The sequence below is a fragment of the Corella eumyota genome, chromosome 7 (genome assembly GCF_963082875.1).
Source record: "Corella eumyota chromosome 7, kaCorEumy4.1, whole genome shotgun sequence".
Classification (NCBI taxonomy): Eukaryota; Metazoa; Chordata; class Ascidiacea; order Phlebobranchia; family Corellidae; genus Corella; species Corella eumyota.
The window spans coordinates 1,445,485-1,460,904 of NC_137496.1; the positions used below are offsets into that span (position 1 = coordinate 1,445,485).

Consider the following 15,420-nt stretch of genomic DNA (forward strand, 5'->3'; position numbering starts at 1 on the left):
TTGATTGCATTTTGTTTTAAAACCCTAATTTATTTTCGTGTATTAGTGAACAATGTCACTTCAAAAACTAAATTGGGCGTTTATAATGTTTTATAAGCTCTGTACAAAAACAAGCAAATTTTTATTTTAACAAAATTTTGTTGTAAAAGATATATAGGAAATGTAAATTACTACATAACTAAAGTGTGCGTTTAATATAATTAACACAAGCTAAAAGAATTCAAAATAGCCTTCTACACTTTAATAAAACTAATCACGTTTGACAGCGTTACAATATTTGTTCAATCTTTATGATAATAGTTTTTATTTTAAACTTTAAGGCTTTGTTTGTTGTTACCCATGGTTACCTTTATTTAATTGAAAAAGTTTTTGTTTGGACAACCTTGGGTGTTCAAAAGAAAAAGGTTTTTGTTTAGATTTTTCATTTGTCTTGATGAACTTTTGTTGTGATAAAAGGAAACTTTTGTTACATATTTGTGATTATTTATCAATTATTATTCTAATGCAATTTGATTTCATATTTTTGGTATGAAAATTACATGCAACATATTCTCTTTTACTTCCAGCAACAACATAATACAGATTCCTCTGTAGATTCCACGATTGCGATTTGTGAAGGTCGTCGGGTTCTGGGTAAAGCTTCGTTATCCATTTGAGCTCCAATCTTATTCGTTTTAAAAGTTGGGTTACTATGACCCAAAGAATCTGACCGGGGCCTAACCCAGCATTGATCACTTTCGTCGCTGATAAATTTAACCGAAGCGTGCATTCTGTTTCCTATTGGGAGTGGTTTGTTAGAACTTGGTGATACTATTTCAGATGTTGAACATTCTTGTACAAATTCACTTGAAGCTGAATAAGATGTCTTTGTTATCGTTGATAAACCTAGACTTTGAATTCTCGCATCTTCACGAGGTTGTTTAGTTTCAGTTGTTTTAATTTGAGATGTGGTGGCTTGAGAATTTGGTCGAATTATGTTTTGAGGTAAAGGGGGTTGAATCACATGTAATGGAATTCTCTGTTTTACTGACTGTGGGATATAATTTGCCGGTATTTCGTGGTCATAGGTTTTTTCATTTCCTTGCATATCCACAGACACGCCATCATTTTTAGTTGTAAAATTCTTCTCTTCCCAATTATTAAGTTTTTTGGAGCGCAACTTGACCTGAATGGTTTTTATAACTTTTCTTTTCTGCAAAACACGGAACACATAGAGTCGACGATTATCGAATGAATAATATTTTCCATCTTTTTCAAAAACTGTGATGGGAGGAAAATCCTCGACATACATTTTTCCCTCTTCTATATCTCGTATAGTTGCATTAACATTATAGTTGTCTTGGAAGTTATTAAGAATACTGTCGTGCGTAAATCTTATCTCATACGGTTCAAGGGTCTTTGACCCAGAGATAGTATTTTGATTATACATTGCCATCTTCTTGTCTAAGGTTTTAAAATATAATTATTAAGTATTGGTGGTTACTGTAACTGACTGATAATAATTTGGGGCTACAGTTGGCGTTTATACAAATATACATAAGAAAAAAACCTTCTAACAAAAGAAACGGAGTCTATAAGCACAATAGCTTTTACAAAGAAAAATCGTCATTGACTTTAAATAAGGTTTAATACGGATCCAACCATTGTAATTTTGCTAGATTTTATTCAAAACCTATTTTAATCAGAAATACCTCAAATTTATTGTACCAACCATAGACTATGTGTGCTATATAAACCAGTTGCAGTTAAAGATGAACAATTTACGATGTCATGTTTTTGTTTATATTTTTTAAATTAAAAGAAAGCAACAATCAAATAAATTACATTACATTTCGAAAATTAAATAAAAATAAGTGCAAATAAACAGTGTTTAAAATAGTAAAGGTATGCGTTTATAATAATTCGCAAAAGAAATATTAAACCTGCTATATTTGTCCACATACGTTTGAAAAAATTTTAACGATATGTTTTATTTATTTGTTTTGGGGGAACAACATTTTGCATTAATAGAAATTCCTAATATTTTATAATACTAAACACACTTTTCTTTTATCATTAAAAGAAGTTTGTTGTTTTGTTTCTAATGTTATTTCTTTGGTTGTCATTTTTGTGAAGTCAATATTTTGCTTGAAGATATTGTTGTAACTTGATACCAGATAGTAAAATTGACCTCTACGGCGGTTCTAGATTTGCTGTTTACACGTTATAACATATTCCTTATACAAAAAAACATTTCGTAATATGTTAATCGAAAGACGTTGTTAAAGATTTTGTGAAATTTTTTTTAATTTTTTTAAGGCAGAACACTGCTATATATACATCCTTTTATTCTTATGATTATGCAAGATAACATCCATCTTTTAAAAGTTTTATAAAACTAATGTTTACGTACCGTGAAATACAGTTTTTGGCTACATGGGTATTCACCCAAGCGACTTTGTGAATATGTCGAAATGTGCTACCTTTAGCTTTGTTAGTTTAACAACGCTTTATTGAATGTTTATTCAGTCTGTACTCTACTTTCTTATAAGCCGGTTAGTAAAAATACTTTATTACACTGTTGAGTTTTTTAGATATTTCCAGGATCAAATATATAACTTTAAAATTAAAATTGTCTCAGCAATTACGAAATACGCGTTTAACTTTAAAAAAAGATATTTTAAGCTGTCATTTTTTGTGTCTGACATGTAACAATATTGTTTGATTGCATTTTGTTTTAAAACCCTAATTTATTTTCGTGTATTAGTGAACAATGTCACTTCAAAAACTAAATTGGGCGTTTATAATGTTTTATAAGCTCTGTACAAAAACAAGCAAATTTTTATTTTAACAAAATTTTGTTGTAAAAGATATATAGGAAATGTAAATTACTACATAACTAAAGTGTGCGTTTAATATAATTAACACAAGCTAAAAGAATTCAAAATAGCCTTCTACACTTTAATAAAACTAATCACGTTTGACAGCGTTACAATATTTGTTCAATCTTTATGATAATAGTTTTTATTTTAAACTTTAAGGCTTTGTTTGTTGTTACCCATGGTTACCTTTATTTAATTGAAAAAGTTTTTGTTTGGACAACCTTGGGTGTTCAAAAGAAAAAGGTTTTTGTTTAGATTTTTCATTTGTCTTGATGAACTTTTGTTGTGATAAAAGGAAACTTTTGTTACATATTTGTGATTATTTATCAATTATTATTCTAATGCAATTTGATTTCATATTTTTGGTATGAAAATTACATGCAACATATTCTCTTTTGCTTCCAGCAACAACATAATACAGATTCCTCTGTAGATTCCACGATTGCGATTTGTGAAGGTCGTCGGGTTCTGGGTAAAGCTTCGTTATCCATTTGAGCTCCAATCTTATTCGTTTTAAAAGTTGGGTTACTATGACCCAAAGAATCTGACCGGGGCCTAACCCAGCATTGATCACTTTCGTCGCTGATAAATTTAACCGAAGCGTGCATTCTGTTTCCTATTGGGAGTGGTTTGTTAGAACTTGGTGATACTATTTCAGATGTTGAACATTCTTGTACAAATTCACTTGAAGCTGAATAAGATGTCTTTGTTATCGTTGATAAACCTAGACTTTGAATTCTCGCATCTTCACGAGGTTGTTTAGTTTCAGTTGTTTTAATTTGAGATGTGGTGGCTTGAGAATTTGGTCGAATTATGTTTTGAGGTAAAGGGGGTTGAATCACATGTAATGGAATTCTCTGTTTTACTGACTGTGGGATATAATTTGCCGGTATTTCGTGGTCATAGGTTTTTTCATTTCCTTGCATATCCACAGACACGCCATCATTTTTAGTTGTAAAATTCTTCTCTTCCCAATTATTAAGTTTTTTGGAGCGCAACTTGACCTGAATGGTTTTTATAACTTTTCTTTTCTGCAAAACACGGAACACATAGAGTCGACGATTATCGAATGAATAATATTTTCCATCTTTTTCAAAAACTGTGATGGGAGGAAAATCCTCGACATACATTTTTCCCTCTTCTATATCTCGTATAGTTGCATTAACATTATAGTTGTCTTGGAAGTTATTAAGAATACTGTCGTGCGTAAATCTTATCTCATACGGTTCAAGGGTCTTTGACCCAGAGATAGTATTTTGATTATACATTGCCATCTTCTTGTCTAAGGTTTTAAAATATAATTATTAAGTATTGGTGGTTACTGTAACTGACTGATAATAATTTGGGGCTACAGTTGGCGTTTATACAAATATACATAAGAAAAAAACCTTCTAACAAAAGAAACGGAGTCTATAAGCACAATAGCTTTTACAAAGAAAAATCGTCATTGACTTTAAATAAGGTTTAATACGGATCCAACCATTGTAATTTTGCTAGATTTTATTCAAAACCTATTTTAATCAGAAATACCTCAAATTTATTGTACCAACCATAGACTATGTGTGCTATATAAACCAGTTGCAGTTAAAGATGAACAATTTACGATGTCATGTTTTTGTTTATATTTTTTAAATTAAAAGAAAGCAACAATCAAATAAATTACATTACATTTCGAAAATTAAATAAAAATAAGTGCAAATAAACAGTGTTTAAAATAGTAAAGGTATGCGTTTATAATAATTCGCAAAAGAAATATTAAACCTGCTATATTTGTCCACATACGTTTGAAAAAATTTTAACGATATGTTTTATTTATTTGTTTTGGGGGAACAACATTTTGCATTAATAGAAATTCCTAATATTTTATAATACTAAACACACTTTTCTTTTATCATTAAAAGAAGTTTGTTGTTTTGTTTCTAATGTTATTTCTTTGGTTGTCATTTTTGTGAAGTCAATATTTTGCTTGAAGATATTGTTGTAACTTGATACCAGATAGTAAAATTGACCTCTACGGCGGTTCTAGATTTGCTGTTTACACGTTATAACATATCCCTTATACAAAAAAACCTTTCGTAATTTGTTAATCGAAAGACGTTGTTAAAGATTTTGTGTTATTTTTTTTTATTTTTATAAGGCAGAACTTTGCTCTATATACATCCTTTTATTCTTATGATTATGATATTATACACCCTTGACAAAAAGGTGGGCGTGATTCATCTTCTGTGTCTGTTATTTTTGTATCATCATGGGTTGGATATTTACTTGGCTGCAGAAGAGCAGCAGTTTCTTCAATATTTGTATCTGGAACTTGCAACGGTTGGTTGTATTCAGGTATTTGAGACGATTTAGGTCGTAATAAAGGTGGGATGTACTGTGATGGAATTGCATGTGGATGTGTTATGTCCCTGCGAACTTCTACAGATACACCGTCATTTAATGTCGTCCATTTTTTATTTCCATACAAATCCTCGGAACCTAAACTCACCTCAATGGTTTTTATTTTGTTTCTGTGCTGTAGAACACGGAACACATAAAGTCGACGATTATCTAATGAATAATATTTTTCATTATTTTTGAGCACTTCTATATTAGGAAAGTCACTGGCTTGCATCTTCCCCTCTTCAATTTCTAGTATTGTTGCGTTTACGTTTTTACCACCATGGAAGCATGGATTGATGCTATTTTGCATAAACCGTATTTTAAATGGTTCTAATTGAAGCGTCATCTTTTTTGAAAAATGTTTTCTTTAATGTACCCTAAACCTGACTTGGTATACTGGTAGGTTATATCAATTCAAGGTTTTATATACTATCTATTTAATTCATTTTTGGAATGGTGGGAGGTTATCCATTTACAACTATTTTAATAAGTGCGTTGGTTTTTGCTAATAATATATATTAATATAGTCTTGTTACGCGGTCTCATGCAAATTACGCAAAACGTTTGTATTGTTTAATGCATAGGCAGTATTTATTTAAATAAGTGTTGCCTCATGTAAGTAGGAATCACAAATTTTTTAAATCAACGATAATCTAAAAATGGTATTTTACATTTTGTTTTGGCTGACATGTTGACATGTATTAGCGGTCATATATTAATTACGCAAATGTTTCTTATTGTTTATTGTGTAGGTAGTTTAATTGAAACAGTATAAAGCTGCCAACGCATGTAAGAAGGAAACGCATTATAGTCTATAAGTAATTTTGACAAATGACTTTGCAATTTGTAAACTATAGAGTAGAATTTTGTAAATCGTTTTTTCTTATTGCTGAAACGTTAGGTATAAAATTATTATGCTTAGCAAACTTGATCAAAGGACACAGTTTATTAATAAGCAAACAAAACATAAAAACACAAGATATAAAGATGGCGAAACATGAGTTTTACTTGAATTCGTCTTGTTTTGAAATAAGATGTCATCAGATCTTGAAGGCATTGATAAAATTGAAATATTTGTAAAAAATGAATCACTTGTGTAGTTGCACATCTCATTATTTTCGTGGTACGGTTTTTGTATATATATAGCACTACTATCCCGGCGATACTATCACAAAAAGTTTGTTTAATGTTGTATCAAGTAAGGTAGCAAAACTAAGTTTTATAGTATTCAGCAACTTACACCATTTGGTTGATAGTTATCAATTCCAGAACAAAAGTGCAGTCGTTTTGCATTTCTTAAAAATTCGCTAAACTCTAAAGCTGTTTGATTATTCCAAGTTTTCTAAATAAATATCAACAACCTCTTTAAATGTTTCAATCAACAGGTCTAAAATGATATTTACCCCATTAATAAGGTGCCACACGTCTGTTTCTTCGTTTGTTCTTGTTCTCTTAACATGTACTTCTTTCCACGACGATCGGATGCTGAATTTTCCAATATAACTGTAATAATAAAGCATTATGAAAAGGTGTATTGATATTGTAGATGTTATGTATTGATACTTTAAAATAATCTACCTGTGCCTTCGTATTCCAAAATAATGTAGAATATCTGGAATCTGTGCAGAAGACTCGCACACACCTATTTTTAAACGTGGATAATAAAACAAAACACCGAGACACATTTCTTCTTTAGTGCTTAAACCACCCTAAACGAACACATATGTACGGATATTTTTAACCGTATTTCCATATTCTTTATTATGAAAATCTTCTGTAGATATTCTACATTAATTAGAACTAACTGTCGTTATATTGGTCCGTATTCCATTTGTTGTATATCTACAAATTACTTGAATTGAATCACCAACTTTAATTTCCCGTATTGGGTTTACATATCGAATTTCCTGGTAGCTAAAATCGTAATGCTTATCTTCACTGATTTTTTTCAATTCAACGTTTTCTCTAAAATTTTAATAAATATGTAGTATTAATATTTGATATTGTATCAAGTAAAGGTTGTTGGTAAATTTTGGTAACCTTATGTGTTTAACTTCTATTGATGATCCAACAGTATGAGTATGATGTCCAACAGCAAATATATTCAACGTTGTGATGTTCAATTCTTGCATAGCCTTTAAAGCATGTTAATGTTAAAATTATACAAAAACTACACCAAATCAACTACACCAAGTTTTTTGTATTTATTTATCCTACATATGAACTGGTCGACTTTACAGTTTTACACCAGCCTAAAGTTAGGGTGACATCAGTTGCTCTGACCCAATTATTTATCTGCTTAGGACGAATATACCTACATTAAACCTTTTTTACACTTACACAATGCAAACATGATGCAGAGCAGTCTCCATACACTGGAAATGAGTTTGCATTTGGAGGGATAATCATATGTAAAGGTGAAACAAAATGACCAGTTAACATTGCTCCAGAGTCGAACTCTCGAAGCTGGGAAGTATAAATAAATCTCCATCCAGATGTATCTACAATGCCTGTTACAAACATAAAAATTTCAAGTTGTTACAATGATAACAATAGTTTCTGTGTTTATCTAAATCATCTACTTTTTACCTGAAATCTTCTCAGGATTGTTGTAATGAATTTCCAATCGGAAATGTTTCGTATCTCCTGGTTCCCCCAGCGACATTCCAACATTCGGTGGGAATACAAAAGGCTTAAAACATATTGGAGATATAATATACATTATATGTAAATAGAATACCTACTGAGTCACTGATTTTGTCTTACCCCTCCTCCCATTGCCCATGCACTTATGAGTAGCCTACATTTGAGTATATCATCAGTTGGTTGTGGGGTGTAACATTCAACACTCTTGCCCACAATTGAAGGGTCCTAAATGTATTATGGTTATGTAAATGTTTTGGGAAGAAATAGTGATGTTATTATAAACTTACTTCCAGTACATCTTCGCATTGGTAGCCAAGCATATGGTGAGCATATTTGATGCTATCAACGTTTCCAAATATGGGCTCCATCTACAAGTACATTAATACAGAATTAAAAATCAAAGTATTTTCAAAGTCTTTCAGTTAAATTGGTGCTAACCTGGACAACATGATGTTTAAATGGCAGGGAAGGTACAGCAAATAAAGTGCAGGCATAATAGGTTTTAAGTGGAGGTAGCAAGGTTGGTTCAAACTGGAAATCCATTGGTTTATAAGTTACATTGTCGAGTTTAATTTGTTGGCGAGGTGAATTCAGGAAAAACAGATTCTGCGCGCCTTTTAACACAAAAATAACAGTTTACTGAGTTGTATACAAACTAAATTTATACCTAGTTACCTTTGTTTGTGAAGTGATAGTCGTCTGGAGAAAATATATTTTCAGTTGGGTCTTTCATTCCAGTTGCCCAAATCACTTTAAATGTGTCAGCCTAACATACAAAAAACTTTATAATTTGTATTTTGATACATGATTTGTTTATCAACAAATCGTCTTACAGTTATTGTAATGTCTTGGTTGTTATCACAAGTCCGCAGGTTTCGTCTGAACTTCAAGATTGTCCATGTATTTATCTCTGATCCCATTAAAATTTCTAAGTTCTGATTCTGGTCCAACGGTGGGAAGCCGTTAACATTTGTACCGTGCCTATCCTGGTAACACAATAAAAAATAAGCCACATATTCTTATTCTTGACTCTACTAGTTCAAATATATCTTAACTTACAGTAATATAAACTGTTTCTTCTTTGACCCAGCCTACAAAGATGTCAGCATTTGCCATTCCTCCAGTATGAGATATACCAAGTCCCACCCAGCCTAAAGTTCTTGCGTGAATCTAAATTTGTGTGATTCCATTTACTAAACTTTATTAAATTTTAAGGTTTTTATGTAAAAAAGATTTTACCTCAAATGTGATCGTCTCATTTTTAATCTTCCAGTAGAGTATATATTCTGACTGAAGCTTGGTGCTGTGTAAATATTGTTCAGTTGAGTTTGGTGGTATAATTTGATCTGTTAAAACCTTGTCAAAACCTGTACATATTAATAATACCGCGAACAAATTCATAGCGAATTCTAGCTTACATTCAGGCCCTATATTCCTTTCTATATTGTATGCACAAACATATTATGAACAATTGTGCTACGCGATTTCAACCGCAAAACTAGATCATTGTGCTACCTATTTCCTGCCTAAATAAACAGTGCAAAACTGTCAAAGTATCCGAACCTGTGACCGTTTACCTATATATACCTTATGAAAGTTTAATTTGATAAGTGTAGAAAGGTTGTTTGTATATCTTATTACAAAAAAAACAAATAATAATTGGAATTGCAAAATTTATTTAGAAAAAGTTTGTTTTTAAAGGAAGATAAATCGATTAATTGCCAACTTGGACGTTCATGTTGTTGATCTTCTTAATCAATTCATGTATCTTTTCACCCCTAAAAACAATCGGTTACTTTTAACTAAACTAGTTAGGAATTGTATAGATATGTGTAACATTTTCTTAATTTTTCAATTTGCAAAAAAACATAAATTAGTGCCCTAGTTAGACATACTCATCTAGTAGTATTGCTTTAAAGCGTTCCGTCTGTAGTGATCTGTTAACAGCTTGGTTAGCATCACCATATACTCCACCATACCCCAATCCACTGCTACCCCCCTTTAACTTTTTAATCTGATATTCTTGCTTAATTTTTAGTTGTTTAATTTTGTTGTCAAGTGGAAGCAATTTTTCTTGTAAGGTTTTTAGTTCTTTTCCCATAGATTTTTCAGCCTTAAAAAAGAATCAGATTATAACATCTAAGGTAACACAACACTACTTTATGGTTAGCAAAGTAGTATATCTAGAGTCTTTTTGTTTTACAATTTAAGTGAAACTTTTCAAGTATTTTTAGAAGTTGCTAATATGAGTTCTGTCGGTATATTTTATAACTTACATTGGAAAAAACTGGGTTTCTATCCTTGACACACTTCACAATTCTGTTCAACCTTTCGATTAAGTTTTCTTGTCTTTCTTGGCAATCTTCGTAATCATTAGCAATTTGTTCTGTAGTTTCTTTTAAACTTGCTCTGTTAAAACAACAAATTTATAAGATTATCCCAAGTACACTTTACTTTATTAATTAAAGTTGAAATAAATGTAATTCCATAATACCTAAAATGATCTAATTCATTCAACTCTTCTTTTTGTTGTTCCTTCATGTCGTTCAATAATGCAACTTTCTTGGAGACCGCTGCTCTTGCTACTTTCTGCTTCAAGATATATTCATTTCTTAAGATATTCGTGGCTCTTAATACAAGTTGAAGACACTGTTTGTCATCTGCAGCCTTGTCCCATTCACCAGCCCTGTTAAAGTTAATATATTACTATAATAAACCTTTGTATATTATAAGTGTAGTATTGTAATAGTTGTGTAGTAGTTATCACACTTTTAGTTCTAAATTGTTTGTAGGCAAACCTATGTGTGCAAACCTGATCATGGGTTGGGATACATCTCTTTTCAGTATATCTTTAATATGTGCCTCAAAGTTAAGTTGTGTTGGTTTAACCTGCGTTGTTTCTGTTAATGTTGTTTCAATGTTGTTGGACATAAGAGGCAGTGCAGGAGGGTGGAAAGTATTACTAAACACAAGGGAAAAAATTAAAGGTATATAAAGTGCATACATTACAAGAACTATAGCTTTAAAACAATAGCATTTTAGGCATATTTTGTGAAAGGTTTAATTGTCAAAACAATGAACTTACAGTAAGTTAACACATAAGCAGTGCTTGTCAGCGGTAAGACAGATCAAAGTCGGGCCAAGCATTGGATCAGTTGCGATTGTAAAACCAATAATTGGACATACAGGGGTTAAAGATGTTGGTCTTGTACATAAGACATGCTCAATAATACAAGGTTCATCCTGTAAAAATAGAGGAACTATTAGAATATTAATAAATATATTTTTCTTTGGCCAAGTGCAATACCGATCTTTTATAGGCAAATCTTTCAAAGACATTTTCTTACATTTGCAAGTGCTGTCAAACCTTCTGTGTTATCGTCATCTGTGCCTACAAAGTTGTCGAGTTTATTTAACCATGGCAACGCTACAGAGTGAACTCCAACTGAAGTACAACAGTGATAACGGCATGGCAACACAGGATCTAAAATAATTTAAATTGAAAAAACTGTATTACACAACAAATTAATATATAAACCTACTCCTTCACTTTGTTATTTGCTACAAATCTCACCTTTATAAAGAGTTATAAGCCGACTCTCATTTTCATCTTCTTCCATTGTAAGATCAAGTTCCAGCTCTGCACTCTCGTACACACATAAAATAGGAGGAGTTAAATCTGAAGCATTTGTGTCAGATTTGGAAGAGACACTTGACTGAAAATTACAAGATCTTTTAATGCTTTTACTTGAATATATTAATACTTATGGAATAAGGATAGTTATTAAGTGCACTAACAAAATCTTTTAGCAAGTTTGGTGTATTAATTTTAAAGACAAAAGTATCTAATAAGTTACCTGTGAATCAAATGCATCATTCTTGTCGTTGCTCCACAGCGCAACACAGTGGTGAAGTTTCCCAGTCGCTGTAGCAATCACAATAATGGAAGGTGACTCTCCCATGACAAGAATCGAACAAGATTCTACCCCGTAATTATCCTCAGCAGCAGGGAGCATAATAAGAGGGCCATAAAGCATCTCATTACTGTATCTATAAGAAAATGTTAGACATTTACTTCTTATCGTCTCCAAACAAAGTTACATTGAAAACTTAGAAAAAAACTTGCGGCAATATTACTTGTTTTCAGTGAGAGATAAAAGTAAAAGCAAAATGTCTCCATTTCCTTGTAATAAATACATCGCTTGTAAAACAACTTCTTCATGTGGTTTACCAAATCTTGTTTTAGCAGATGGTTTGTATTCAATATTTGAGGCAAATGCAAATGCCTTGACTGTTTCACCCAGGCCAGATAATGCTGAATAGCTGTAACAAAACAGTTTTATTAGAAAGAGCTACAGCTATAACACTATTTGAAGATTACCACTATCTTTTTTAAACAACTAATTTTATTACAGTATGTTTATAGAAAAAATAATAAGTAATTAATTTTTAACTAGTTGTCAAACTTTTTGTTACTATTCTAATGATACTTACGTTGGCACAAGTGAAACTCTGGATGCAGAAATCGACGAGTTTGCATCATTCGATTGATAAAGTTTATGAGTTTGTATAGGCACCTCTTGGTTAGCTTCTATGTTGAATATTCTCAGCACATTGTCTGATGTAAGCAAGCACAAATGTGGAGGCATGTTTGCAGGTGTAGGATACCAAGATGCTTGCAGAAGTTGTACAGAGATATTGGTAGTAAAAAAACGCTCAGCTATGTAAAAGCACCTGATTAAAAACAAATAAAAAAATGAGTAAATGAACACTTAACGTAATTTTTTCTTATGTATATAGTTAGTCCTACCCTTCAAAAGGGGGTTATTAAATTCCTAAATACCTGCAGGTTATTTTCTTTTTACCACCCTCGAATTGCCCCTTACGACCCCATCTGTGGGGTAAAGTTATAACTGCAATTCTTCGCGAGCCAATGAGAGCAACGTAGTTGTGTGAGGAATTAAACAAGATGGATTGGACTTGAAATAAGGAGGCATCTTCGCACATTAACATCTAAAAATGTAATAGCATATCTTAAATTAAAATCAGTCCAAAATAAGGGGTGAAGCTTCCATCTCAACCCCTATAAAAAGCTTAAACAATTATTTGATGCATAAGAAATATATTCTATTGGAATTAATATAAAAAACACTTTGTATATTTACACAGTTACAGTTGTTAAGTATAGAAGTTTACAAAATATAATTTACTTGAATATCCTCGACACTGTCATCTTCAAAAGCAGATCTTAAGTTTGAAGTATAGAGACAAGTTTTGTAGTTGCTCCAAACAAAGAGATTACTTCCATCAATGTGCATCAGCTGATCTGCTCTTTCTCTTGGGTCGCTTCCAATAGTCTTCTCCTCTTTAAGGATCTTGAAGATCTCATGATTTTGTAAAATATCAGAACTTTTTTCCGGTGAAAACATAGCCAGTTATTTTATGAATTTTAAAACCTTTAAGAATAATAAATTTGTTAATTTGGTAAAAATATTAACTATAATAAACGAACACAAATAATAAAGTTTGCTGAAGTTCTTTGCACCATTTTTATAATCTAGTTTTGCTTATTTTTTGGCACAAATTTATTTTGAAAAGTACGCTTTAAAAATACCACCTTAGTTAAAATTTTGCATATCAAAAATTTATTTTAAAGTATTTATAAATATTAAGAAATTATTCCTTTTTTATTTTTCTTTCCTCTAGCCATTTTAAATGATCCATTTCAATTACTTCTAAATCAAGCGGGTCTCTATAAATATATATGCTATAACCGATCGACAAAAGAACCAAAACACCCATAAATGCAAAAAACAATTTTACTTCGAAATTAAAAAACTGGTGATCTTTCTTTATTTGTGACCTATCGTGACTTGCAAATTGGGGTCCCCCTCCCCCATGAGCTCTAGAATAGTCCCAGTGCTTTTGCCAGAACTTGCTTTTAACATCTTTTTGCATGTATCGCTTTGCCCTTGATTGACCGTAGGGATTAACATAGTCCGTCCATCGATCAGCATTCTGTCTTGCTTTCTCATACTCAGCGTAAGGACTTTTATAACTTGCTGAGCGGTGGGGATTTTTAATGGAGGATGCTGTCATGGTGCCATGTTTGTTAAATTCATATTTGGGTACACTTGAATGAAAAGTGTCGCTGTCATATTCATTTCTTGATGAAACCTTACTTAGAATAGAATAAGCGTGATTGAGTTCTACAAATTCATCGTGAGTATCTTTACCCTCAGTGTTACTTGCATCTGGATGTAGAATCTTGGATCTCTTCAGAAAGGCTTCTTTTATTTCATCTTGCGTTGCGTGTCTTGATATCCCCAATCTTTCATAATGTGTTTGTAGTTGGATTGATGATATACTAAACTGTCGAGCACAATTCGTTATTGGTTTCCATTTTAAAACTAAATTCATGTTCTTTTTACCTTAGTTAATTGGGCATAGTTCTTGGTTATCTGTAAAACTTTAAAAATTAAAAATAAATATAATTTAAGTCAGATAAAATTTCACTATATTAAAATTGATAATTCAAGAAAAAAATTATAAGCAACACCACAGTTGAAACAATTTAACCAAAATTTACTACAATTTGTTTTCAGTTTTTAATCCTGTTTTACATTTTCATTAGTAGAATTATCAACAGGCTTGCGCTGCCTTTGCCGTCGAAAGCGCTGTTGGTTATATAATTCCTGGTTTAATTTATTTTGTATGCTCAATAAATCTGCTTCGTCAGCATTTCTTGGTTTCAGTGAATAAATTTGTTTTATTTTTTTCCAAGTCAATATGAAGAGGAAATACACAAATATCATTGTTCCGACAATAACACCAACATAATGTTTACTTCTGTCATATTGAATGTTATGGGACTCAGATTGCTGGCGCCTTCGAAATTCTTCATATTCATTGTTTGTTTGTTTATAATAAGGGTGTCGAAATCCAGCATTATGTCTAGAGTGGGGAATATTTTTACCCCCTTTTCTTTGCAAGTCATAAATTTGTCTTTCTTTTGTATTACTTAACACGTTGTAAGCTTCTTTAAGTTTAACAAAGTTTGTGTGGGAGTTTTTCCCCACATTTCGGTCTGGATGAAACTGTTTACATTTTTCTAAATAAGCATTTTTTATCTCCGTTTGATTCGCGTTTTTGTCCACCTCTAGAATATCATAATAACTTTTTCCATGGATAAAATGACAAGGAATAAAAGCAGGAATTCTTACGTTTATAAACTGTACACGAATTTTAAAACAACACGATTTTAAACTTAGCATTTCTTGGACATTTTTAACAAGTTACAAATACGTTATGTCATGTTATATCTGCTAGAATTTTATGTATAAAAACTACTGTATAAAGAATATACGCTGCATATAGCAACTATAAACAGTGGCGACCTTCACAGACTAATTTTTAATCAAAGTTAGACCCCCCCAAAAAATTATAGGCTACTAGTTAAGAAAATTTTAAAATCTGTTCATAAAACTGTTAAAATGTCAATTTACAGAAACGCTGTGAACTTTAAAGTATT

The 15,420-nt window shown here is 31.5% G+C and overlaps 7 protein-coding genes across 7 annotated transcripts; all 7 read right to left on the reverse strand.

Moving 5' to 3' along the window:
• Nucleotides 1-161: 161 nt before the first annotated feature.
• On the reverse strand, nt 162-1,499 carry LOC145759460 (uncharacterized). The gene has a single exon (XM_082573297.1). The coding sequence runs from the start codon at nt 1,433-1,435 to the stop codon at nt 557-559; it is 879 nt and encodes a 292-aa protein (XP_082429423.1). The 5' UTR covers nt 1,436-1,499; the 3' UTR covers nt 162-556.
• Nucleotides 1,500-2,861: 1,362 nt separating this feature from the next.
• Nucleotides 2,862-4,199, reverse strand: LOC145759812 (uncharacterized). Its single transcript, XM_082573663.1, has one exon. The coding sequence runs from the start codon at nt 4,133-4,135 to the stop codon at nt 3,236-3,238; it is 900 nt and encodes a 299-aa protein (XP_082429789.1). The 5' UTR covers nt 4,136-4,199; the 3' UTR covers nt 2,862-3,235.
• A 360-nt stretch (nt 4,200-4,559) lies between these two features.
• On the reverse strand, nt 4,560-5,679 carry LOC145759809 (uncharacterized). The gene has a single exon (XM_082573661.1). It carries the CDS (start codon nt 5,587-5,589, stop codon nt 5,038-5,040), a length of 552 nt encoding a protein of 183 aa, XP_082429787.1. The 5' UTR covers nt 5,590-5,679; the 3' UTR covers nt 4,560-5,037.
• A 305-nt stretch (nt 5,680-5,984) lies between these two features.
• On the reverse strand, nt 5,985-9,290 carry LOC145759580 (DBH-like monooxygenase protein 1 homolog). Its single transcript, XM_082573430.1, has 16 exons — nt 9,129-9,290; nt 8,949-9,059; nt 8,723-8,875; nt 8,565-8,655; nt 8,328-8,503; nt 8,177-8,257; nt 8,010-8,114; nt 7,833-7,935; nt 7,584-7,753; nt 7,284-7,378; nt 7,049-7,208; nt 6,822-6,952; nt 6,647-6,746; nt 6,484-6,585; nt 6,252-6,408; nt 5,985-6,055 (listed from the first exon to the last, which is right to left on the reverse strand). Exons 1-16 carry the CDS (start codon nt 9,288-9,290, stop codon nt 5,985-5,987), a joined length of 1,968 nt encoding a protein of 655 aa, XP_082429556.1.
• A 258-nt stretch (nt 9,291-9,548) lies between these two features.
• LOC145760568 (nucleoporin 88-like) lies at nt 9,549-13,346 on the reverse strand. The gene is made up of 13 exons (XM_082574488.1): nt 13,100-13,346; nt 12,733-12,902; nt 12,384-12,623; nt 12,027-12,212; nt 11,747-11,939; nt 11,464-11,605; nt 11,237-11,373; nt 10,975-11,132; nt 10,702-10,851; nt 10,384-10,575; nt 10,166-10,298; nt 9,785-10,002; nt 9,549-9,667 (listed from the first exon to the last, which is right to left on the reverse strand). Exons 1-13 carry the CDS (start codon nt 13,316-13,318, stop codon nt 9,604-9,606), a joined length of 2,202 nt encoding a protein of 733 aa, XP_082430614.1. The 5' UTR covers nt 13,319-13,346; the 3' UTR covers nt 9,549-9,603.
• LOC145760570 (uncharacterized) lies at nt 13,346-14,440 on the reverse strand. The gene has a single exon (XM_082574490.1). The coding sequence runs from the start codon at nt 14,307-14,309 to the stop codon at nt 13,566-13,568; it is 744 nt and encodes a 247-aa protein (XP_082430616.1). The 5' UTR covers nt 14,310-14,440; the 3' UTR covers nt 13,346-13,565.
• On the reverse strand, nt 14,359-15,323 carry LOC145760571 (uncharacterized). Its single transcript, XM_082574491.1, has one exon. It carries the CDS (start codon nt 15,161-15,163, stop codon nt 14,498-14,500), a length of 666 nt encoding a protein of 221 aa, XP_082430617.1. The 5' UTR covers nt 15,164-15,323; the 3' UTR covers nt 14,359-14,497.
• Between the last annotated feature and the right edge of the window lie 97 nt (nt 15,324-15,420).

Bases quoted from the DNA above. Each gene is read 5' to 3' on its own strand.
- LOC145759460 (XM_082573297.1), bottom strand. From the start codon at position 1,435: ATGGCAATGTATAATCAAAATACTATCTCTGGGTCAAAGACCCTTGAA.
- LOC145759812 (XM_082573663.1), bottom strand. From the start codon at position 4,135: ATGGCAATGTATAATCAAAATACTATCTCTGGGTCAAAGACCCTTGAA.
- LOC145759809 (XM_082573661.1), bottom strand. From the start codon at position 5,589: ATGACGCTTCAATTAGAACCATTTAAAATACGGTTTATGCAAAATAGC.
- LOC145759580 (XM_082573430.1), bottom strand. From the start codon at position 9,290: ATGAATTTGTTCGCGGTATTATTAATATGTACAGGTTTTGACAAGGTT. The intron at 8,504-8,564 runs GTAACTAGGTAT...TTGTGTTAAAAG, and splicing joins CTATCACTTCACAAACAAAG to GCGCGCAGAATCTGTTTTTC. The intron at 6,953-7,048 runs GTTAGTTCTAAT...GTGTTCGTTTAG, and splicing joins TACGGACCAATATAACGACA to GGTGGTTTAAGCACTAAAGA.
- LOC145760568 (XM_082574488.1), bottom strand. From the start codon at position 13,318: ATGTTTTCACCGGAAAAAAGTTCTGATATTTTACAAAATCATGAGATC. The intron at 10,852-10,974 runs GTAAGTTCATTG...CCTTGTGTTTAG, and splicing joins TGCTTATGTGTTAACTTACT to TAATACTTTCCACCCTCCTG. The intron at 10,003-10,165 runs GTAAGTTATAAA...TTCTTTTTTAAG, and splicing joins GAAACCCAGTTTTTTCCAAT to GCTGAAAAATCTATGGGAAA.
- LOC145760570 (XM_082574490.1), bottom strand. From the start codon at position 14,309: ATGAATTTAGTTTTAAAATGGAAACCAATAACGAATTGTGCTCGACAG.
- LOC145760571 (XM_082574491.1), bottom strand. From the start codon at position 15,163: ATGCTAAGTTTAAAATCGTGTTGTTTTAAAATTCGTGTACAGTTTATA.